The 23,649-nt window shown below is 33.1% G+C and overlaps 10 protein-coding genes across 17 annotated transcripts; 5 read left to right on the forward strand and 5 right to left on the reverse strand.

The window, feature by feature from the left end:
• Positions 1-1,511: 1,511 nt before the first annotated feature.
• LOC119637143 (protein LST8 homolog) lies at positions 1,512-2,855 on the forward strand. The gene is made up of 2 exons (XM_038032989.1): positions 1,512-1,762; positions 1,823-2,855. Exons 1-2 carry the CDS (start codon positions 1,646-1,648, stop codon positions 2,651-2,653), a joined length of 948 nt encoding a protein of 315 aa, XP_037888917.1. The 5' UTR covers positions 1,512-1,645; the 3' UTR covers positions 2,654-2,855.
• Positions 2,856-2,919: 64 nt separating this feature from the next.
• Positions 2,920-5,484, reverse strand: LOC119637102 (ADP-ribosylation factor-binding protein GGA3). 2 transcript variants are annotated; one of them, XM_038032928.1, is made up of 7 exons: positions 5,322-5,484; positions 5,074-5,234; positions 4,606-5,011; positions 4,408-4,542; positions 3,846-4,341; positions 3,301-3,778; positions 2,920-3,243 (listed from the first exon to the last, which is right to left on the reverse strand). In XM_038032928.1, the coding sequence occupies exons 1-7, from the start codon at positions 5,356-5,358 to the stop codon at positions 3,031-3,033; spliced, it is 1,926 nt and encodes a 641-aa protein (XP_037888856.1). In that variant the 5' UTR covers positions 5,359-5,484; the 3' UTR covers positions 2,920-3,030. The 2 variants fall into 2 exon arrangements, with proteins under 2 accessions (XP_037888856.1, XP_037888855.1); XM_038032927.1 differs by having other exon boundaries at positions 4,408-5,011.
• Positions 5,485-5,846: 362 nt separating this feature from the next.
• LOC119637175 (breast cancer metastasis-suppressor 1-like protein) lies at positions 5,847-7,398 on the forward strand. Its single transcript, XM_038033028.1, has 3 exons — positions 5,847-6,708; positions 6,787-7,031; positions 7,088-7,398. Exons 1-3 carry the CDS (start codon positions 6,522-6,524, stop codon positions 7,373-7,375), a joined length of 720 nt encoding a protein of 239 aa, XP_037888956.1. The 5' UTR covers positions 5,847-6,521; the 3' UTR covers positions 7,376-7,398.
• Positions 7,399-7,504: 106 nt separating this feature from the next.
• On the reverse strand, positions 7,505-9,947 carry LOC119637176 (probable 39S ribosomal protein L49, mitochondrial). 3 transcript variants are annotated; one of them, XM_038033032.1, is made up of 3 exons: positions 8,903-9,947; positions 8,073-8,167; positions 7,505-8,013 (listed from the first exon to the last, which is right to left on the reverse strand). In XM_038033032.1, the coding sequence occupies exons 2-3, from the start codon at positions 8,121-8,123 to the stop codon at positions 7,549-7,551; spliced, it is 516 nt and encodes a 171-aa protein (XP_037888960.1). In that variant the 5' UTR covers positions 8,124-8,167; positions 8,903-9,947; the 3' UTR covers positions 7,505-7,548. The 3 variants fall into 3 exon arrangements, with proteins under 3 accessions (XP_037888960.1, XP_037888959.1, XP_037888958.1); XM_038033031.1 differs by having other exon boundaries at positions 8,556-9,947; XM_038033030.1 differs by having other exon boundaries at positions 8,073-9,947.
• Positions 9,948-10,416: 469 nt separating this feature from the next.
• Positions 10,417-14,348, reverse strand: LOC119637115 (protein prenyltransferase alpha subunit repeat-containing protein 1). Of its 3 annotated transcripts, none has more exons than XM_038032946.1 (4): positions 14,136-14,348; positions 13,406-13,614; positions 11,888-12,264; positions 10,417-11,829 (listed from the first exon to the last, which is right to left on the reverse strand). In XM_038032946.1, exons 2-4 carry the CDS (start codon positions 13,492-13,494, stop codon positions 11,093-11,095), a joined length of 1,203 nt encoding a protein of 400 aa, XP_037888874.1. In that variant the 5' UTR covers positions 13,495-13,614; positions 14,136-14,348; the 3' UTR covers positions 10,417-11,092. The 3 variants fall into 3 exon arrangements, with proteins under 3 accessions (XP_037888874.1, XP_037888872.1, XP_037888873.1); XM_038032944.1 differs by having other exon boundaries at positions 14,066-14,348; XM_038032945.1 differs by having other exon boundaries at positions 13,406-13,640; positions 14,066-14,348.
• A 249-nt stretch (positions 14,349-14,597) lies between these two features.
• LOC119637107 (iron-sulfur cluster assembly 1 homolog, mitochondrial) lies at positions 14,598-15,470 on the forward strand. The gene is made up of 5 exons (XM_038032935.1): positions 14,598-14,857; positions 14,922-14,975; positions 15,035-15,110; positions 15,174-15,248; positions 15,348-15,470. Exons 1-5 carry the CDS (start codon positions 14,774-14,776, stop codon positions 15,449-15,451), a joined length of 393 nt encoding a protein of 130 aa, XP_037888863.1. The 5' UTR covers positions 14,598-14,773; the 3' UTR covers positions 15,452-15,470.
• A 243-nt stretch (positions 15,471-15,713) lies between these two features.
• LOC119637106 (actin-related protein 6) lies at positions 15,714-17,105 on the reverse strand. The gene has a single exon (XM_038032934.1). It carries the CDS (start codon positions 16,942-16,944, stop codon positions 15,736-15,738), a length of 1,209 nt encoding a protein of 402 aa, XP_037888862.1. The 5' UTR covers positions 16,945-17,105; the 3' UTR covers positions 15,714-15,735.
• An 80-nt stretch (positions 17,106-17,185) lies between these two features.
• LOC119637113 (NADH dehydrogenase [ubiquinone] iron-sulfur protein 4, mitochondrial) lies at positions 17,186-18,065 on the forward strand. The gene is made up of 3 exons (XM_038032941.1): positions 17,186-17,327; positions 17,386-17,703; positions 17,759-18,065. Exons 1-3 carry the CDS (start codon positions 17,278-17,280, stop codon positions 17,937-17,939), a joined length of 549 nt encoding a protein of 182 aa, XP_037888869.1. The 5' UTR covers positions 17,186-17,277; the 3' UTR covers positions 17,940-18,065.
• On the reverse strand, positions 18,054-19,636 carry LOC119637112 (arginine/serine-rich coiled-coil protein 2). 2 transcript variants are annotated; one of them, XM_038032940.1, is made up of 5 exons: positions 19,568-19,634; positions 19,121-19,392; positions 18,911-19,016; positions 18,692-18,851; positions 18,054-18,642 (listed from the first exon to the last, which is right to left on the reverse strand). In XM_038032940.1, exons 2-5 carry the CDS (start codon positions 19,238-19,240, stop codon positions 18,084-18,086), a joined length of 945 nt encoding a protein of 314 aa, XP_037888868.1. In that variant the 5' UTR covers positions 19,241-19,392; positions 19,568-19,634; the 3' UTR covers positions 18,054-18,083. The 2 variants fall into 2 exon arrangements, with proteins under 2 accessions (XP_037888868.1, XP_037888867.1); XM_038032939.1 differs by having other exon boundaries at positions 19,121-19,636.
• Positions 19,637-20,293: 657 nt separating this feature from the next.
• Positions 20,294-23,649, forward strand: LOC119637169 (upstream stimulatory factor 1). Of its 2 annotated transcripts, XM_038033018.1 has the most exons (4): positions 20,294-20,514; positions 20,591-21,559; positions 21,627-21,939; positions 22,989-23,649. In XM_038033018.1, the coding sequence occupies exons 1-3, from the start codon at positions 20,390-20,392 to the stop codon at positions 21,913-21,915; spliced, it is 1,383 nt and encodes a 460-aa protein (XP_037888946.1). In that variant the 5' UTR covers positions 20,294-20,389; the 3' UTR covers positions 21,916-21,939; positions 22,989-23,649. The 2 variants fall into 2 exon arrangements, with proteins under 2 accessions (XP_037888946.1, XP_037888945.1); XM_038033017.1 differs by lacking the exon at positions 22,989-23,649 and having other exon boundaries at positions 21,627-22,597.

The following is a 23,649-nucleotide window of genomic DNA, read 5'->3' on the forward strand; positions in this document are numbered from 1 at the left end:
CATGGACCTATTATACGTTACACCTTTTATGGAACAGGGTATATTAAGTTAATGCGGATATATGTAACGCGCAGAAGGGCTTAAGATAGGCTCACCTTTATTATATCGATGAATTCAGAATGATGATTCTAAATAATTTTTTGAATAGATGTAAGCCTCTCTATCCGGCTATCTGTAAAGTTGTGTTTAATCTGCAAGTCGCAATTTTTATGAAATTTAGTACACTGACGTGTTTTGACGCAACCTATTGAAAACGGTTCGGATCGGTCTGCTTTTTCGACCGCTCCCCATATAAAGTCCTATTCTGAAAAGACCTTATAAAAAAAAAAAAATTGTAATTTTTAAAACTTTTTGACAAATATGACTACATAATAGTATTTCCACATTCTAAATTGTTGTGAAAACTTTGGATCGACTGGAGCAACTTTTTGAATCCCCTCTCATATAAACGAGCCTACGAAAACTGACTCTTTATGTGGCAAAAAGGGCTAACTTTGAATATTTCATGGTGAAAATTGGCTCATAATAGGAAATTGGTAAAAAAATCAACCTTACCTAATTTCAATATTACAGGCCTATTTCTTGGCCGCACTCCATATAAGTTATCTCATAAGTAGCAAGCCCTTCAGAAAAAAGTTGAATTTTAAATATTTTCTGATGATAATTAATATGTAGTAGCGATTGTGCAAAAAAAATTAACGGTATGAAATTTGAAATACATAGGTCTATTTTTTTGGACCATACTAAATATAGACGTCACAAGAGAAAGTCTAATGTTCCAATATGCGGGCTTTCAAAAAAATCGTGACTTTGGAAGAAAATAATGTAAACTTCTTGGTGTATTATTACCAAAACGAGTAATAACTGTACTAACGGTGTAGGGTATGTATAGAGTTGAACAAATATACTTGAATAAATCTAATAAAACAAAATAATTTAAATACATAAAAAATAATTTAAATACATAAATAATTTGAATATATATAAGATTAAGAAGTTTAGAAAAACAACCATGTTCTTACACATGAAAATACTAACTATCCCAAGCTTTTGTGTATAGTCATATAAAAGTAACTGCGATCAAATTCATCCTCCCATTTATTTATTTATTTATTTTATCTTTATTCTTAAATTATATTTTATATATAAATTAATATTCATTTATTCACAATATATTGTTCTTGTCGCACTCTGTATGTAAGTTATAACGCAAATGCAATTGTTCAAATCTTTATAGAATTACGGGGAACATATAACAAAGTCATGAAAAAGAGATTAGGAAAGATAGCGAAAAACTTAACTTTATATTATAAACAAGATAATTAAGACTACATGGACTTACCTACCGAATTCGTTCACATCAGTCAGTCAAAATTCCACATCTCTCTTTTCCCGTTGTGCAAAAACTGACGGTCAAAATTCAACGCTATTTTACCAGAGATATTGAAAGTTGATATTACTGTTTTTTGACAGCAAAAATTGAGAATTTACTTCTTTTTTTTTTTTATAAATTTGAAACAAGTGTGAGAAAGCAAAGTTTTATCATCAGAGACGTCTGCTTATCATTATATAGAATATAATGGAAATTTAATTTTTTTATATTTTTTTAAGATATTAAAGTATAAAATAGTATTTAAGTGTTAGCATGGAAGCCACAGGTGATCAATTAATCCTGGCTACTGGTGGCTATGACCACACCATTAAATTATGGCAGGCACATACCGGCAATTGTATACGCACGTTACGTTTTGTCGAGACATCAGTAAGAAATTTTTTTTTTTTTTTAATTGTAAAAAAAGTAAAAAGTGTTGGCATTTTGTAGCAAGTTAATGCTTTGGATCGTACTCCTGATAAAACACGCTTAGCTGCCTGTGGTTATCAATGTATACGTTTATATGACTTGGAATCTAACTGTACTGTGCCTGTGATAAATTTCGAAAGTGTTCAAAAAAATATTACACGTCTCGGTTTCCAGGAAGATGGCAATTGGATGTACACAGCCGGCGAGGATCATCGTGTACGTATATGGGATATGCTGTCGGCCACACCCCACTGTTCACGTGTTTTCGATTGTCAAGCTCCGGTTAATGCGGCCTGTCTGCACCCTAATCAAGTAGAAATAGCTATGGGTGCCCAAAACGGTGGCGTTTATCTGTGGGATGTTAAGTCCGAAGTGCATGAACAATTGATACCCGAAGTGGATGCGTCCATACAGGATGTGGCCATTTCACCAGATGGCCAGTATATGGCTGCCGTTAACAACAAAGGCAATTGTTATATATGGTCCTTAAGTTCCTCACCAAATCAAAAACTGACCACCTTACAGCCAAAATTGAAAATTGCTGCTCATAAACGTTATGTGCTGCGTTGTAAATTTAGTCCCGATTCGCGCCTATTGGTGACAACATCCGGCGATGGAACAGCACGTATTTGGAAGTCTGACGATTTCACTATGTGGAGGGAATTATGCATTGAAGGCTATTGGGTTTGGGACGCTGCTTTTAGTGCTGACTCTAAATACCTCTTTACAGCATCTAGTGATGGTATTGCACGTCTGTGGAAATTACAAACAAAAAATCCTGAACGCAAATACACTGGTCACACCAAAGCCATAACAGCACTCTCATTTAGAGATGAAATTGTAAGCGAATAACATCTGGCCATGTTTCCTCTACCGCAAACTGGAGAAAAAGGACAAAGTTTCGATTCAATTATATGCGGCCAGAGCAATGCATTAAAGATTAACTGGGTGTGTGGTGCTTTTTGTGCTTTTGTAAGTCATGAAATATCTATTTGAACTGAGGGCCGGTGGGAACAAACTTTGTATTCATAAAATTTTTTAACAGCTTTTCTTTTATTGTAAGAGAAAAAAAAATAATAACAAAATGTTTCACATTTTTATGTATTTTTTTAAGGGGAGATATATGAAAATATGAATTAAAAATAAATTTGTAATAACTTATAAAAAAGATTAAAAAAGAATATTTCATTCGCATCGAACGCATGATAATAAATCACTTCACTGAATCCTTATTCCACAAACTTTATGTCTTTAACGACCAAAGGTTCACTAAAAGCGTCGGGATCTTCGTTGACTTTATATTGAATAATACCAACAAGATCGATAGGTCTGTACGTAGGATTAAATAGCAAAATAACTTGGTTAATGGAAGCAGCAGGACGAAACGGTTTAGTTGCCATCATTACAGTATCAGTGGCAGGCAACAAGCGCACTTTACAAGGCTGAAATAATCTTGCTTTAACAAATACTTTTAAATTTACATTTTGGGAAATTTTTACTTTCTTAACGCCAGCCTGAAACCGGAATTCTTTTATAAATGAACGGGATTTATTAATAGCAGTTAGGACCATAACAGAAACATTTGGCCCTGGACGATCAGCGGTAAAGTTCAATACGATTTTCATATCTTCATCATCAATCATACATCGTTCACCTTCAGTTAAAGGCGTCACTTGATCCAAATCTACGAAAATATCACATAAGCTTTCCGGCACAGGTAGTACAGGTTCCGGTACCTGTTCGCGCTCCTCCTCTTTCAAGTTGCTATTATTGGTAGTGGTGAATGAACTTGTGTCTTTTTTCAAATTATCGTCGTCAATTTGAAGAATGTGATCAATTAATATATCCTTAGCCTTTGTGTCCAATGTTTTATGCGACATTATCGGCAGCATTCCTTTCTGTCGAATTGACGTTGCATTAAAAGAGGAATGTGTTCTTTCTTTTGCCAGATCATTAAGCGTAACTTTCTCAGGTTCCCTAAAATATAAGAAGCAATTGAAAAAGTGTTATTGTTTAGCAATAATGCTGTCTTTTAACAGTTTACTTTTTAAAGCTTGATAAACGATTTTCAGTTTTTAAATTTTCTTTCAATAAGTCTTCGCTTAATTTATCAATTTCCTTTAATCCTTTAAAATCCTCTGGTTTAGCTTTTTCCACATCGTTAATGGTTGGTATGCTTACATTTACTTTGCTTTCGAAAACACTTATAGGCTCTAAAAGGTCTAGAGACTCTAATAAATCCCCGGGATAGCTGGTTGTTGAGTATTCCAGGACGTCTTCTTTCTTAGCTTCCACATTGGCGAAAATATCCGTTAATTCACTAATAGTGTCAGTTGGGGTTACCATTTTTGCATCGAACGATTTGGTCATGGAGGTGTCTCCAATCAGATCTTGAAGAATGTTTGTATCGTCTATTGTGGTGGTGTCAATTGTTTTCGCATTGTTATTAGTTGCAATATTGTCTACTGTTGTACCATTTATTATATTATCGTACCGTCCCATGCAATTAACCAGCAAACTGTAAACGTGGAAAGTATCCTCTATAATAACAGAACGAAAAAAAATAACGCATTATTGATAAGGTTACTTCATCCATTTCAATTTACCTATCGTCGCCTCATCGAATTCCCATTTTGAATCTTGCAACAATTTCAATTTATACTTTGAACCGCCGCAGCTTTCGTACAATAAACGTAAAGTGTCTCTGTCGTCATTATTTACTAATTCCGGTGAATAGTTGTCTAGCATTTCATTTAATAAGTCTATAGTGTTTTGTATTTCCCTAAGTTTAATTTTATGCTCACGCATTAGTTCCAATCGTTTTGCTTCTTGATTGAAACGATGTTGTATCAGTAGATTAACTTTTTTATAATTCTCTTCGCCACCTTGTTTTAATAATTTGGCCACTAAATCGTCATCTTTGCCCAAAATACTTTCCCGTTTCTCCCAAGCGACTGAAGGTGTTAAATTACCATGCTCGAAATTCACTTGCTTTTTCAAATTATCATAGGCTTCACGTATTTTCGTTTTATCCGAATGCTCCAATGTCCACAACAATAAACAATCCATAACGCGTTTTTTCACCTCCACACTGGTAGCGGGCCCGCTATGACGATCTATTACCAATTGTATCAGTTTATTAAGGAACGTAAACTTTGCGGTTTTCTTTTGGAATTCTGCTCCGCATTTTGACATGCACTCTTCTAAAAGCTAACAAGCAGTATATCGAAAGAAAATATAAAATTAGTTGGTTAAAATAGCAACCCTCTTACCCCTACAGCCCTTAACGCTTCCAAGCTGCTGGTAGAAAACATTTTTATAGTTAGTAAATCGTGCGCCTTATTGACTAAGTCCGCATTGCTTCTTACGATCAGGCAGAACATTTGTACTGCCATTTGATCTACAGAATCCTTTGCAGGATTGGTAGCCCTTTCTAGAGACGAATATCACCATTACCGGGAAGCCCCGTTATTGAAATTTATCTCAATTTACCCTTTATAAATAATTCATAAAGACTCACCGAGCATCTCTTTCATAATTTCTTCATCCGTCGCCATTTCTGAAATTAAAAAAAAAAAAGAAACCACCTCTTCGATTTTTCCACAATATCTGACTTTTTTATTTTCACTTTATTAAACAAAGGTAAACTTTGCAAAATTATCTTCGGATAATTATTCACAATTACTTTGAAAGCATCATTCACGGTTGCCAACAAAAAACAGGGATGTTTATGTCACACTGATTGCATAAATAAATAGAAAATAATAGAGTTTGTGATGATGCAATCCCGAACATGTCATAGATTTATGTATTTGAAAACTTATCTTAAAATAATATTTAAAAAGAAGATGAGGAAGTAAATAATCAAACTGCAAAAAAGTCTGAACTGATGTGTCATCGCAATTTTAAAAACATCTCTAAACGAAAGGAAACATTATTGTCGCCCTAATTGTTTTCGTTCTCCGTTTCATTAGTCAATGAAAAATTTAATTTCCTTTTACATTGTTTTTTTTAAGGATGTGTTTCTTTTATTTATTGTTTATATATGTGGATTTATTTATATTTACATCGACTTCGTTAATCAATCTTATCAAATAATATGGGTTAACGTGGCATCTTATAGTATTTATCACTCAGAAGTTATTTATCCAAAAAAAGCAATCACCTATCAGTGCCTATGTACGGAACGCTATAACAAATACAACGGTACAGATCTACAGTATTCGCTTTTTACTTGAAGAACCGCACACCTTGCATTTCTTTTTAAAAAATATATGGCAACGTACGCATTAAAAGAAAACGCTTGATCAAGAAAACACTAATAGAAATTTGTATCAAAGTGATATCATTAGATACACTTTATTTTTGTGGGTAACGAATCTTATATCTATAAAATTTGTACGGTAAACTTACTTTTATTTCGCAATAATTGAAAAGTCTTCGATTTATAGGTTTATAAGTTTTAATGCCATTTAATAGCTTCTACGGAAAATATATAAAACAAGTAAAACTCGGCATTGATATCATTGATTGTGAAGTAGTGAGTAAAAAAAAGAAATGAAATCGTTTTAAAAATGTGAATTAATATGAAAATACATAAACAATTAATGAGCACAAAATAGAAAATTGTTAGAAAACCTTTTGAACCTCAAAAATTTTGCGATACGATTGTGAGAACGCGGTTTATAAGGGGAAACTGAACCCTTCAATACGTAACACAATGCCTGTTAAAAATGGTGAATCTGACGCAGAAGGTGATGTGTCCGCGGCTGAAACCGAGCGTAGCAATTCCAGTCAGCCTCATGAGTCGAGCGATGAAGAAGCCAATGAAATTGATTCCGACGATTCGTCGGAAATGGATGCTAACGAGATTGAAAGAAGACGCAATGAATGTTTAGAAAATTTAGGTAAAAAAGCTGTACTATCAGAATCTAATATAACTGCAAAATTTTCTCCTTTTTTTGTTTGCTTGATTCATAATGCAGCTCATTTGGAACGACAATTCAGCCAATTACGGGAACAGTACTATTTCGAGCGTATAAATCAAATTGAACGTCAACTGGTCGACGTCCGCAATGGCCGCTCTGAAGAATACTTACAGCCTCTAAAAGAATTAGACAAAGTCTATCGCAATCGCATAGAAGTAGCTGAGATACTAAGACGTTATCGCCTAGAGAATATTGAGCATAAATTTGTTAGTGAAGAACAGGCTGCTCAACAAAATTTTGAGGTTTGGTAGCTAAAATCCTCCAACAATCAAAATATAGAATTTCGTTTTGTCTTTAGAGTGAAAAACAGTTAGCATTGGATCAGATCTACGACGATTTAATGGAGAAAATACGTCGGTTGGAAGAAGATCGTCACAATGTTGACATATCGTGGGACGATTGGGGTACGGATAAACGTCATAGTAAAGTACGGGGGCCAGCGCGTAAAAAAGCGGTTACCGTTTCAGGCCCTTATATTGTATATATGCTGTATGAAGAAGATATACTGGAAGACTGGACCACAATTCGTAAAGCATTGAAACGTTCGACATTGGTTGGCAGTGCTGTTTCCGTTTCGAACACTTGACTGTAAACTGTATAAATTTATTCAAGACAGTTCGTGTGATTTAAACCTTCTTCATACCTTTTCTTTTTTGCTTATAGTTTTTAAGTTAAATGTTAATAAATTGTATTCCCTTCTTTTATTTTCCAATGGCAATATTAAAAAAACTAATCTTAAGGAAAAAGAGAATAAAGCTTTTAATAACCTTTTGACTTCAAATATTCTCTTATTATATCGACATAATCGCCATGGATTTGCACTTGACCGCTCATTTCGTTTACGCGAGTAGCGCATACCCGGCCGTTCCGCGCTTTTTCTACTAATTCCCGGATTTCACGTTCTAATTCCCAAAGATTGCCTTGTATACGTCTTACAACTGTTACTCTTCTTTGGCCCCGGAATGTTTGCTTTAAGTAGACGGGTAGCATATAGTTTTTTGTACGTGCTACATAGTATTTGAATTGATCGATGTTACGCAAATCCACCGTTGGCGGTTTCCAACCTGAGTGATACTCAGCTTTTTGTAATGGTTTTGGTATCACTTCTTTGGGTAACAAACGCTCAACATATTTCCATTCCGGGGGATTTTTAACTATTTCAACTTCGGGATATTTTTGCAATGGCTGGACTTCTTTCGAGGACAGATAACTTGAATAACGTAGCTGCATAATATTTACGTAATTTATTCTCTGCTAATCGGAAATATTTTACATTAGTTTACCTTAGATGATTGAAGGATTAAATTACGTAGAAATCTTGGAGCTAAAGCCATATTGTTATGATAGCAACTTCAATATTATTAATACTGAAAAGAAACTTTTATAAGAAAAAAAAGAAGAGTACAGTTGCAATTTATTTGTATTTCACAGGGTGCTTCTTGTGGAAATATAAACCACACACGGCACCAGTTTTAGAAAATGAGTAGTTTTTTAACAGGGCTGTCTGATAACTAATCAGCTCCATTGTGTTACTACTAATCGTGCAAAATTTTCTAATAAGTAAATTTTTAAAGATGTCAGTTGTGAATTCTTTTTATCATTCTTTAAATATTAGACGATTTAATAACATTTAGACGAATCGCTTCAAAATAATAATAATACATCAAGTTGGATTATTTTGTTTTATTAACGCAATTCGTTGTAAAATTTTCTTTGCTCTTTGATTACTTGCCAGCATCATAGTATCGATTTGTTTTAACGCTTACCGGCATCATAGTATGGATAGTAATATAGTAATCGAAATTTGTCGACTTTGCACCCAAGAAATCTAAGAAAATTTAAGCTTACTTGAATGAGTAATAAGTATTAAATATATTTTCATAATAAATGTTTTTTGTTTTAGAGCTACGTAACATCGCGAGAGATAGTGAAAACCCCATTAAATTAAAATATTTTACAAGCATTTCATGCTCATTCTTTATTTACGTTAAGACAATTGAAGAAATAATATCATCTAAGATTTATGTTAAATTTTTCAACAGCAACAATACCTATAAGCTAAAATTCATTGAAGTATTAAATGTTGTTGCTAAGGCTATTAAAAGCAATATACCTGTAAAGAAGAGAGTGTGCAGTCCTCGAGGGGCCTTCTCGATAGGGAAGATCTATTCTCAATACAATTAATTTGTATTGAATCCTTCAAGTCCTCGCAAGCTTACAACGTAATCAGCATTCTGTTTCTAACTTTCAATTTTAAAAATAAAATGTTATTCTTCGAATGATATATAACTTGAATTTCTTTAATGAAGTAATAAACAATTTAAGACTATTTATACGTCATGACTTTGCTTGATAAGATTCTCTTCTTAAAAATATACTGTTTCATTTCAACTCATGCTAATGATGGAGACAAGCAGTCACAATAGGAATTCTTCTCACTAAAAAAGTACGGAGATTTAAAATGCAATACGCTTAGAATAAAATATATTTGGGAACATTTTGGAACGTAGATGCTGATACCAACATAAATATACGAAACATTCGAAATTGAAACATATATGAGTATGACAAGTGTGATAAATATTTCAAAAATGTACAAGAGTGGCAAGGTTGATACACGAATGTTGTAAGCAATAGCTGACTTTAATTATTCACTTTATTAGCTATATAAATAAAAAAATAGAAATTTGTATGCTTATCCGATCAATGTATTGTGAAGACGTCTCCAAATTCAACTAAATCAGCTTGCAAAGAATGAAAAAGTCTGAAAATTAAAAATCTAGCTTAATTATTTAGTCAATAATTCTCTTCCCATATATAAGTGAATGTACTATGTTTTTTGTCGTAAACAAGTATTGGGCAGTATAGCGGGCGCTTTGAAGGGCTCACAAGGAGTTCCACTCATTCAGTTCATATTCAAAAACAATTAGACTCACACTAGTAAGCGCCATCCTTTCCAATTAGATGTAATATTCGGCGATAAACCAGGTCAGATCAGGAATCGCCCTTGCGGGCAAATACGTACAGCATGTTTCACCATAGCCGTCATGCGATTTCTTCAAAAATGCGGTGGTAGCTTTTAATGCCGCTCCAAAACAAATTATCCAAATTTTTTCAAAATTTTTAATGCTTATTTGTTTCATATTTGAATGTAGTTTTTTATATTACTAGATTTACTTTGTAATTTCTATTTAAATAATTACTTATAATATTAATAATGTACTTATTGCAAAAATAATTTTTAAATATATTCCTGGAAAATTATTCAATATAAAAGTGTGAGAAGCTAAAACTAAAAAATGTCCTAAAAGTTAAAAAGAAAACGCACAATATCCTTAACTGAATTTTTAGTACCCGTTGAAATCTCTCGAAAAGGGCAAAATTAGGCGTAACAGACACACACACGCGCGCGCGCACATTCAAAGAATAAGAAAAATTATAGGTAAATTTTTGTTCTTTTCTCCATTTTGGAGAAAAGAACGTGTCATTCAATTTAAGAGAACACTTTTCTCTGTTTTTTGCTTTTTTTGATAAAGAATTGTAGAAGGGTGTGAAGTTATATTTAAATTTAACTAGCAAAGACACAAACCAAAAAGAATGTTAACAGAGCTCTGTTAAGCAGTTAACAAAGCTTTGTTAAATGAAGTCTCGGAGATATTTAAAGCAAAATTTAGTTAGAACAAATTTTCAAACTGTCATAAAAAATTTTTCCCAAGGAATCTTTATAAATGTGATATACCGTTGGAATGGCCATTGATCAAGGATTCACGTGATATTAGTTTCTTTTGTTCGCAGCACTTGGTTTGGTCATAGTGGTTAAGTAAATTTTCACTTTTTCAGCCTTGTATTTCATATAGTAAAAAGACCTTTTTATACTAGATTTTAATTAATTAAGATAAAGTGGTATTTTTGTCATAATATTAAAAAAAAAAATCCTGAAAAAGTCCTATTTTAACTAAATTTTGCTTTAAATATCTCCGAGACTTCATTTAACAAGCTCTGTTAACTGCTTAACAGAGCTCTGTTCCCATTTTTTGGTTTGCGTCTTTGCTAGTTAAATTTAAATATAACTTCACACTCTTGAATTGTAGGGTCAAGTATATTTCGACCCGGTTTTATGTGAGTGAGATCAAATCAAAGATTTTGTAAACATGCAACAGAATAAAGCCATTTCTGTTAGATTTTGAAAACGATTGATTGATTTAAAACCTGACAAAATTGCAATTAGAAAATGTATGACCTTAACGCACTTATAGTTATGAGAATATAAATGAAGAATAGCATTACACAGCTACAAAATTTTTTAAAAACTCTCTTCTGGTTCATCCTCGTTGTATTGAAAACCTAAAAACAACGAGCACCACTTTCGATGTTTAGCACCTAAAAGTCTTTCCGATCGCTTAACTGCTGCCAAGAATTCGTAAGCATCGTAACTGAATTGACGAAATTCTTGATTAAATTGTTCTTGTCGTTTAGGTGAAGTTGGAGGGGAATATTTCCCTTGTAAGTGACCGCTGAGCAGGCAGACATCTTGCTCGATAATAAACTTCAGGCAGACTCGACGATGCAATTCAAACGATTCGCGTTCCCCGTACATGTTTTTCTGATCATCGCATAAACGCATATCATGTGCAGCAAGATTACAACAATACAAAAAAGAGTTAAGGCGATCCTCACCCACTGCTGTATTATCGATACCCGGCAGCATCACTTGCAATATTTCCGACGGTGTATGAACATCAGCTACCAGATAATAAGCGAGCAATTCTTTCAAATCAGACAAGTGATATAAATCATTCGTATCATAATAACAGTTGCGGTAAGCGTATAAGATTACCAATTGACGATAATGATAGCTACTGTAGTCACTAATATGTTTGCGCATAAACTTTTCCGAACGTATTATTTCCGAAGATAATAAGCTGGGAGCGTTCTGAAGTATCCATTGACGATGAGACCAGGCATGATAATTGCTAGCACTGCGATCAGCACAACGTTCACAAATGCCAATTTCCAGATGCCAATCAATCGATTCCACACCTACGAAAAGTAACACTATTTCATTTTTTCATTCTCCTTAGTAGGCAACGGCACTCACTTTGAAATGAGAATAACCATCGACGATAGGCGAAAGCTTCACTTGATTTCGGTTTTTTACTTAACACTAAAACTGAGAACTTTAATTCACGATTCATTTTCAGGCGAGTTTTTTGCACTAATTGACGTCTTAGATGCCAGAAAGTAGTGACATCAGGATTAATTAGTAAAGCTACATTCAGGTACTTAAGTAGCACATCGTTCTCTTGCAAATAACGCTGATGTTGCTGTGCCGATTTTTTTATATTCATTAACATATTGTGCGCATGATCATAAACATGTTTCGCACACCACGATTCTAAACCCAAATTATGTTCAACGTGTATAACTGGCGATTTATTGCGATTCAACATTGTCGGGATTATTTCAAAAGAAGACCTATAAAAGAGAAAAAGGGAAGTTGCGTGTAACATACGGCATTGTGAAGTGATAATGATGTTGATCAGGTGATATGTGTACAGTGTAAAACTCTTTTCTGTTTTGCGATATCATTTTATCAAGTTCATGGCGTTTCAATATATTGGTTGGTTTATTCTCTTTCAAATCCCAATTGAAATTGTTAAGTGCAACTTTTTTACATCGTTTTAAATAATTCAGGATGAGGGAAAGTATTGCGAAGAAAATTATACAAAAAAATTTCAATTTATTTAGTGCAGAAAAATATTTTATATAGAAATTTAAATAAACATAAGAAAATATATATATAAAATGATATCGGGAGGGAAGTGAGACTAAGTTTTTACAAAGAAAACCTACAGAAAAAACATTCTCTTAATACCGGAAATAATCCCTAAAGAGGCATAAATTGTTATTTAAAGTATTTTTGCAAAATTACTTCCACAGTCTTTCTAATAAAATGATCAAATATATTCCAATAAGGAGTGCTGAGGAGTTACTGAGGGATATTTCATTCCCTTTAATGACATTAAGATATGGTTCCAATTTGAAATATCCTGCAATATATCAAATTAGCAGAGTAATGTCTAAAAAAAATGAGTAGATATCCATCCGTCTTTTAAAAGTAATACCTTTTTTTCAGCTAAAAAAGTTCCGGCTCCGATGCGTGTCTGTTTTTGTTTAAAAACCCTGGTTAATTTATTTTTCGCGAATGGGGTCATTTTATATACTCCTAATGTAGCTTGCGCTCAACTCAAAATAAACTTCAATGTCAAAATAAAGAATATTCAAAAAAGTTGAAATATTTTTCACTTAACTGAAATGTAAAACTCCAGTCGCCGAAAAGAGCCTTGTTTATTCGCCGCGATTCTATACGAAAACAAAGAACCTTCATCTAAGCTAATAATGCATCAGTAATCTACTCGAGACGGAAAATCTCGTTTGTCAGAAAGCAGAGTAGAATAAATTTTTATTCAATTTGGTTGACGGTTATGAGCAAAAGCGAAATTCAAAAGTGTCTGCAGAAGTTTTGGGAGTTAACACAAAAATAAAGAGCGCAAAATTTTAACTGCATATATAAGTCCCTGTTACTAAAGTAAATATAAATTTTAGCTATACTTACACAGCAGAATCCTTGATAAAGACAGCGTGCAAATCATTTATAATTTTCTCGCATAAGACCTCTTGTTCATTATCAGTATCATTATCCATGATTTTACTAAATTTGTTAATACCGTACTTAACAACTTAATAGGAACTATAAGAGACGCGCATTCGTGAGCTACAACGATCTTTGGTCCAATTAATTGGTTTTATATCTTCTTTAATTTTCTAAAATTAAAACACAAAATTTGATACTAAAATAAAAAGAAATAAAAAACTATCATATTTCAATTATAATAAAAACAACAATTAATCACATGCTGTTGTTATATTTTGAGTGTTTGAGAAAAGTTGCAACGTAAAAGTGCGTATATATGGTTTGAAGGAAAACACAAAAGTAATATAAAATCTTTTTTCTAAGAGTAGCGGCAATGCACATGTCGTCGAGGAGAAAATAATGTATGCTCTCACGCGCACTTGAAGGCACTTAAATTGGCCCTAGAAGGGCTTGTGAATTGTATACTTTACTATAAATAAAGTTACTTTTTTCTTAACCCTTTGGCGAAAAGTGCTATTAATTAATTAATTTTATTTGTTCTTCACTGATATATTTGTTTGAAGGCGTTTTAGATGAAATTGGAGTAATAGTCTATACTTTAATGTTTATCTTTGAATTCACCTGATACTGATTGATTCATATTGTGTACACTCTCCTTCACTTGAGGCACATAGGCGACTTCTAACTAAACCAAAATATAATTAGAAACACTTGTAACTTCACACCAAAATAAAAATCAATAAAAATTCGCAAATAGAGTTTAAATTGGTGGCAATATTAACGTTTCGATTATGGAAATAAATGCGTTTAGTTAATTTATAGAATTAAAACGAAGATTCTATGAAACATTTTAATCATTTTCAATTGATTTTAATTAACCCAGAGTAGAGCACACAAAATAAATTGAACAAATAAGAAGAATCAAGTGACAAACGACATTACCAACATTAAAAGCTAACATATGTAAACAACAAAATGTTACCAGTCAGAAAAATGTGAAATATTAATTTTTAACATATTTTTTATTTTTGATTGTTGATTGAAATGATTTCTACGCTATGATTTAGCTAAAATTTCCGAAAATATTTGAAATAAGAGGAAACTTTTTAATTGATAACAAAACGGTGAACACAATATTTCTTCTTGTCTATCTTTCATTTAAAGAGCCTATGCTCATTTGTGCTTGTCGCCCGAAAGGGCAGCAGCTGACTTCTCTTTCGTATTGAATGAATTTCAGTGTTTACAAATTTTATACTTTTAGTTTAACGTAGAGAGGTATATAAATTTTTGGAAGATTCGTTAAATAAAATTGAAAATAATATTTAAAATATGGCTACAAAAGTAGTAGCTACAGCTACCGTAAAAGCATTGAAAGGCCGTAAATTTACACCAACCAAAGCAGCTCTAACATTAGTAAGTGCAATTAAACCGTCAGATGAAAAAAATTGTATAATGAAAACGCAATTTATTTTTTAAGACTCCAGCTGCGGTACAACGCATTAAAGATTTACTCAAAGGACAAACTGAATTTGTGAGACAACTTTTTAAAAACGTTAAAATATAGTTTAATTTTGACTATTCTTTGTTTAGACAGGTCTGAAAGTTGGTGTACGACAGCGTGGTTGCAATGGTTTATCTTACACCTTGAATTATGCCAAAGAGAAAGGTTAGTCAGATTGCTTTTATAATTCCATCGAAATGATTAACTTTGGTAAGATTGTGTTAACAGATAAACTTGATGAAGAAGTTATACAAGACGGTGTAAAAGTCTTTATCGACAAAAAGGCACAATTATCTTTGATAGGTATGCTTGGGTTTCGCGTCATTATATAACTTGTGACGTACAACTCAACTATAGTAAGTAAAGCGCATTATATTTATTTTGTGCACTCTTTCTTCTTAGGAACCGAAATGGACTTTGTGGAAACCAAACTCTCCAGCGAATTTGTATTCCATAATCCCAATATAAAGGGTACATGCGGTTGTGGAGAATCATTTAATATTTAATTGCGTAATACGAACAATTTTGAATATAGTTAAGCTTCAATGGATGAAGATAACCTCCTAAAAAAAATTTCAAAGCGAAGTTTCGCTTAAATAGTACATAGTTCACATACTTCTTGTTCTCGTTCAATAAGAAGAACCCACGTAATTCTTAAGGGTTCGTTATGCTAGGCCTCTGCTTAAGTCAATATTGTTTTTAGTTTAAAACTTTTAGTTTAGTTTAGCGAAATTTTGCGGAAATAAACAAAACGTGCATAATAAAAGTGTATTGAAACACTAAAAATGTATTATTTTTCATTACAAGCCGAGTAACCATTTTCTTCGTACTCTTCTCTTTTAAGTAAAATGTCTTTAAAACCATCACTCAAAGCTAATTCCTTGCCACCATACCAACCATAAGCAATCGGATCTTCAGGAAAAATTATGGAAACCTCCAAGTCGTCTGCAGCTAAGGCTCTAATTTCGGCTTTTAGACGTGGTATAAATCCAGCGAATAGTGAACTGCCCCCTATCACCAAAATATTGCGCAGTAACTCATGATGAGTATAGACGGGACATTCTTTAAGAGCATCTATAACAGCCTCTGGTATACCCACTTGTTTTATACCTACATCAGTGGGATGAAAAAGTAATTCAGGCACCGTAAATCGTTCATTACATAGTCTCAGCGATTGTTGATCACTATCATCCACTAGACAATTATGTGTGGCGTCTCTTTTCCGAACATAACCACGTTTTACCGACGTGAAATCTGGTAACACGTATTCCATTATAATCTCGTCGCGTTTCCTCTTATCTGTATGGCAAAGCATTTCGTTGGCAAAGTTTTCTGATACAAAGCACACATCTTCTTTGATTTGATTAACTACATATGATTCATCCATTACATTTAAATGCCGATACGAAATCAGTTCCTTCAAATGATTTGTAAGAACTTTACCACCCACATCTATTCGTCGTATACCTTTCAACAATTTTTTGCCACACACAAAAGGCACGATGTGAGTAAAGCTGTAACCTACATCGACTACGAGGCAATTTAGAGATTGCAAAGGCGTTTCTTCGCTATCGGTACAATAGTTAAATGCGGCTAAGTCCGCTGTTGTGCTTTTATGTATACCAGAACAATGATACTCTTCAAAGATTATCTCCACCATAGCTTCCTGTATGCTTGGAAAGTTTAACTGCGGTTCAGTAACCAGAACATTGCGGTCCTCTAAAGAAATACCTGAGCCTTCACTACTAAATATATAATCCCACACAGTTTTCTGTATGTCCCAATTGAGTAAGTAGCCTTTCTGGAAGCAGAGAATATAGAACAAGCCTGACGCATCACGACATTCATCGATTTGACTGCCTATGAATGCACGCCGTCGTTCAGCCTTAGCTTTCATTATACAATTCGGCATGATCTGCGGATCATCGTGACAGGATAAACCAAGCTTAGCGGTATATGCACCATTATCTATAACCACCGCTGCTGTATCTTCACACATTAAAAACAACAGAGACGATAAGAAGAAACTTTCCCACTTCCCAGTTTTGCAACGTGCTACGCAAACACTAAGTTACTTGGCCTCAATAATTTTGAAATAAAATTTATGAAACCACGACTTGTTGATAATCTTCAATATGTTATATTCAGCACGAACGCTTCTTCTTAGTTCTTAATAACAGACTTGCTATTTATCGCTGGCTTGATGCTTAAAAATCGTTTATTCAGCATATGCTACTAACTGTCAGCGAACAGCTGTTCAACAGTTGGTTTGTTCAAAAATTTTACGTAATAAACAGTAACTAGGGAAAATAATTTAGTTTTTCGCTAAATAATGTCGTTGATACGTCCGGCATTCCAAACGAGCAAGTATATACAACCATGGTAAAACATATTTCTTGCGAAAATTTTATAGAATAATAAGATGTCCTTAAATACGTAGGGCTTCGTTATTGCTGATGTCTCGGAAGAAGTCTATTGATACTAAAGAGGCTCCTATCCTAGACGTCAAAACTGCCCTAGCTGAACCAAAAGAGTTGGAAGAGAGGTCCAAATTAATGGGTCATATTACGGTACCAGTCAAAGTGGATATCAGTCCTATTACTGGTGTACCTGAAGAACATGTAAAAACGCGTCGAGTGCGTATATATATACCGCCGAAAAATGCTATGCAAAGTGGTACGGACAATGTAAACCAGTGGCAAATAGATTTCGATAGCCGAGAACGTTGGGAGAATCCCTTAATGGGTTGGTGCTCCACGTAAGTGCTTTAACATTACCATTAAGTCGAAATATACTATTGTTTTTTTATCCAGTGGTGATCCCTTGTCCAACATGTATGTTAATTTCAATACACCGGAAGAGGCAATTACATTTTGTGAAAGAAATGGATGGCATTGGTTCATCGATGGGGAGGAAAAGCAGAAAAAAGAGCGTGTTAAAAATTATGGTGTTAATTTTTCTTGGAACAGGCGTACGCGGGTATCTACCAAGTAAAAACTTGGAATGAAAAGTATATGTGCAAAAGAAGAAATGGCATTGTATTATTCTATAATCCGGCACATATAAAATATTCGAGACTAATAATGAAATAAATGTATAAAACTATTGTTAGCCGTGAAATTTTTTGCTTTATTTTTTTCATTTCCTATGTGTCTTTTTATAGTAATCCCTTTGTTGTCCTGGCTGGCTTCTGTTTTTCTTGTAATATATTCTTTCATCTATTGAACTTGATCTTCGACTGCTTTTTCTTTTGTGAAATTTTTCGATGCTTTTACTACGGGATTTTGATTTGCGGGGTGACCACTTATATTCCCGGGAGGAACGTCGGTAATACTGATCTTTACTTCCTCTCTTGTTACCCTCTGACACACCACTTCCCACTCTTTCACTTCTTTTGGACATCTTTTCACATCTATTACTTCGTTTTCCGTCTTTCGTTTTCTCGTCACATTCTCGAATTGTGCTCTTGCAAACTCCTTTTTCTTCTTTCTGGCTTTTTCCGTTCGCTTGTGATTCTCGGTTGTCGTATCTATAGTTTCTTTGCCTCAAGTATTGTCGTAAGGCCTGCATTTGCAAATCCAGTAAGGCTCTTACTTCCTCTGTATGAGTGGGCTTGCTGGTACGATATCGACGCTTTTTACGTTTCTCTCTACGCTTCACAGCAACAATTTCGGCAAAAGAAACTTCGTTGTGGTTTCTGTAAAACAAATGTTTTAGAAAGTTTCTCACAATTGGAATACTTCTACCTTTTAATGGTTACAATTTCATCTATTTTAAACGTGTTTTCTATAGTATGTTCATATATTTTTAATTTTTCCTCCCGTGTAAAATTAAGTTGTAATTCGGCGAAATTTCGTGGTGCCTCTACTTTATAATTCTTTAACAGTCCTTGTAATTGAGAGGTGTCTAGTTTAAAGCAAACTTTCCTTAATAAAAATTGATGTCATGTTTGCAGGGAAACTTACGTAGATTTAGAGAATTTTTCCATCCGTAGCTTTCCGGGAAAGTGGATATTTGTGGATTTTTTATTGTTTTGCATTTAATCTCAACCTGCGGATTGGTATTAAAGCTCTATAATATAATTTTAAAATTGCTATAATTATCTGAGGCGTACAGAAAAATGTAATTTTTTTGAAATCAGAAAATAACATATATTATGTTATATTTCTATTTACCCTTAATATATCAGCTTCAGACCAATTCAATTTCTCAAGTAAACTTTGCAATCTTTTCTTATTTATTTGCATCAAATCGACTACATTATTAAGGGGATGGACATTTAAGCAATTTTCCATGATTTTTAGGCTATTATATCTGATCCAAAAAATATTTCTCACTAAATGTTTGCGAAAACCGGCAAAGTCAGGTGTCCATTACGAGAATACCAATATGAAAGACGACTTCTCTTCATAGTATCTGGTCGTCAGCAATGTAATGAAAAGTAAACCTAGTTTGTAGAGTAATTGTTGCAACGCAGTTATGCATAGAATATGCAATATAATCCAAAATGAAACAATTCAAAGGAAGTTTGTTTTCATTATCATTATTCGTTAATTTTTTTTCAATTACAGACACAGTAGATAGGTTAATTAAGTTTTGGCTATTTGTGCCACCTTACGTACTATTCCGTTTCAAAATTGACAGTCGCAAAAATTCCTAAAATTTTGCTAAATACAATTTTTAGTAATTTTTATTGTAAAACATTGATTAAAACTAGAAATTTGTATTATATAATAATTTTTACAAAATGAGACAATTATTAAAAAGTGCATAGATCGATCTCGAAAATGGACCGAAATGCTACTAATATGCGCTACAAAATATGCCTCGATTCAATGTGGAGATAAACATTCTCTCCTTTGCAATTTTAATAGCAGACAATTACATTAATAACGGAAACAATAAAAGTAAAGAAAGGACGTCTCAGTTTGCCGATTATTTTGTGCTCTAGAGATGTTGTGCTTTTTTTTTAGTACATGCAGAATGCTTTCTGTTGTTACTTTTCCTTGAGTCCTTGAGTTGTGCTTTTCGAGCATGTGCTAAAAATGATGCATTTTACATTAATTTTCATATTTGTATGTTGCAACATTGGTACAGCGTTGTTTTAAAAATGTAATATCTCGTACCCATTTTTGGTTTAGATATTGCATCGTTGTAAAATGCCGTAAATCTTTCCCAAAATTTGTATATGATGTAAAATGTAAAATTATCTGTGTTTACAAATTTGTTACATTATATGTTTTGTTTTCATAACGAAACAAAATGATTTTTAGGCAAAATTCCAAAGAAAAACCGATCATATACTTGATGTTAAAAGCAAAATAATTAAAATTATAATAAGAAAGTTAGAGCTGGAAAGTGTTAAGAGAAAAATTAAAGTTAAGTTCTTTATTAGGCAAAAATTCAATATATAATTTAAATGTTAAGAAGGTAATGATCGAAAAATGGAGTTTCGAAAGCGAGCACGCCTGGAAGTAATAAATAATACTCAAGTCCATAACGACAACAATAATGCCTTAAGCGCTACTGACGACATCAGCACTACTTTGGCTGCCATTGGGGGACAAAGGTTATTAAATTTAACAAAATACGTATTAAATTGTCCGTTTAAAAAAAGGGTTTTGATATCTTCTATACAATTTTAGTTATTTGTTTAACAGCAGCTCAAACACTACGGCCACAACAACGACAACCATACCAGCAAACATTTTGCTAACCATATGTGATGAAAACTCGGATGAATCTCAAGAGTACTTAATTGATAGTTCTTTATTGGCGCACATTAAACAAGAGCATACTGTGGCTACGCAAACTTCTCCACCACCACCAGTAGTTTCGCAGCAATCATTATTAACAACTTTACAGCCACAATGCCGTTTTTTAACTCAGACTCACAATAATAATAATAATCACAAAACTATTAATAATACTTCTTCTTCTATGCTACTTAACACATCTATGAACTCCGTGCCAGCAGCTAACTTAATAACAAATGCTGTGCAATTGCCTACGGGCTGTGAAATATATTTGGTCAAAGAATATATAGACTCAACCGCCAATACGACAACAACTTCTACAATTAATCAAAATTCAGAAACTACCACAATTAAAATAGAACCGGATTCTCGAATAATTCAAACTTCGCCCGTTGGCAATGGCTTGCAATTAATGCGCCAAACAAATACTACTGCAACTGTAGCAAATAGAGCGCAAGGCATCAACTATATTTCTGTAACGAGTAACTCCTCCGCATCCAATACGACATCACACGAAGATCCCACAAAGCGAGGTTTCATATTGGAAGCTTATAAGAAACGCGATGACAAGCGCCGGGCTACACATAATGAAGTTGAACGTCGCAGGCGTGATAAAATAAACAGTTGGATATTTAAACTAAAGGAAATGTTACCAACAGATATTAGAGGTATTAAAGAAACACAGCTAAAAACAAATAATGGCAACAACAACAATGCGACTAGATTATTAATGCAACAGCAACAGATTCGACAGCAAACGCCACAAACAACAACACGTACACCGCCGAGTGATTCAAAATCTCAAATACTAATAAAGGCCTGTGAATACATTAAAGCTATGCAGGAGGAAATTAAAAGGTAGATGACAGTTGTAAGAGGCATATTAAATATTTTAATTAAAATAATGGTATACATATATTTTCAGCCTGCAAAAGTGCCTTGCCGAAAATGAGACGTTGCGTTTGAGCAACCAACGTCTACAAGATGAATTGGAGCATTTGCGTAGCAATCAATTTAATAATAATAGTAGTACCAATGTTCAGTTAACAGCAGGGATTGTAGTAAATGGCGGTGATCGAGCTGAAAAATGTGTTTCTGCTGCTTCGGTATCGCATACAAACGTTGCAAATTTGTTAGATCATACAATAACAACAGCACCGGCCTTAACAACTTATGCTGACCAAGATTTAATAGTTAGAGAGTACAATGATTAGGAAAAGGGAAAAAGACAGAAGACAGTAAGTTAAACAAACAAGTAATTTCAAAAGCATGAATTAAACGAGAAATTTAATATTACGTAGTGAAATCTTTTAGACATATATTACTCTTTATATTATTTTTATACTCATTACTGGAGGACGGAATTACTAACGTTTTAATTTTATTTGAAATTTTCATAAGACATCCTATAATTTGTGTATACATTCTTGACCGATTGAATAATCTTGGTCGATTGTTTCCGTCCGTTCGTTGCTGTTACCTATTGTTCAAATTCTTAAACCCGAACAAATTGATTTAACAGAAGCTTTACAAACATTTTCTCCCTTGAATTAAGTTTAAGAATGGCTAACATCCGCCCCTCAAATAGGCGTATAACACAAACATAGTACAGCTTCAATGCTCAGCTCATCAATAATGCAACCTGGCAGACATCTATCTGAAACGAGAGCCCTCGAAACTTTTTGCGTGATCAGCCCACAACTAGCAATAAAAAGAAAAAAAATGCGAATGGAATTATATAAGATTTGTATTAGGGCGAATGGAATGATTTTATTTATCATCACTTTCTTTTAATTCATGCTCAGATAGTGACAAAATACCTCGATTTTTATATAAGTAGTTTTAGTGTTTTTTATTTTTTTCTTAATTGTTGAATATTTCGTAGTTTATTATTATAATTTTTGCGTAAGACTTTTTTTTTATACTTTTGTTAAAGTAATTAATGCAACATTTGAATTGTTATTTATTAAAAAAAAAAAAGTGCATCAAATGTGACATGACATCGGAATTCATTAAATAAAAAATCATTACATATATAATAAAAAAAAGTTGTTAACATAAATTTGCCTCAATTAATATTTATAAATTTTAAGGCATTGTATTATTATTGTTTATAAAATTATAAAATATATACACAAGACAATGTATATTAGTATTATATATACATAAAAAAGTTCTTATATTACACTCTTATTCTCTCTCTCTCTCTCTCTCTCTCTCTCTCTTTCTTTCTTTCTTTCTTTCTTTCTCTCTATCTATCTACGTTTCTTTCTTTCACCCTGTCTAGCTCGGCTAAGTAATATTTATAATGTACACTTTAATGCATTAATTAAAAATTATAGTGCTTCCCTCATAAAACAGTTTAAAAGATAACGAACGATAACCAAAAATTAAATTTAACTAGAAAACGAAAAGTAAATGAGAACAAGTGGACTTTGGATAAAGTTAGTGTACTCCACCATATATTTGTAGATGGTTTTCGTCTCTTTCTCAAAAGATAATGTTTTATATGTGAGAACCACCACAAACAGCCAGAATATACGGGCCATTGACGGGCGATTATTCTCACATAAAAACACTTCTGAATTTTATTCGGAACAAGTTTACGTAAATGAGACGTTTCCGTATAGGTGGATTTATATTAGATACCCTAAACACGATTGAGCTCTCAGGGGATTAAAATTCATCTTGTCATTCATTGGATTCTTACAAACATACAATGACTTCTTTGACTAACCAACTAACTAACTAACTAACTCTAATGGTATCTCTGCGGTTAAGCTCAACAGCTCAATACAGTTTTGAACACATAGTATAAGTATATTTGTAAAGGTTTCTATATCCGATTGAACCTTTTGTCGACATTACGCAATCTACGAGAAAAAAAAAAACTATTTCTTCTATAATACATTAAAATTTCCTATACTTTATAAAATTATTTGAGATAA

The sequence above is a fragment of the Glossina fuscipes genome, unplaced genomic scaffold (assembly GCF_014805625.2).
Source record: "Glossina fuscipes isolate IAEA_lab_2018 unplaced genomic scaffold, Yale_Gfus_2 43, whole genome shotgun sequence".
NCBI classification, from domain to species: Eukaryota; Metazoa; Arthropoda; class Insecta; order Diptera; family Glossinidae; genus Glossina; species Glossina fuscipes.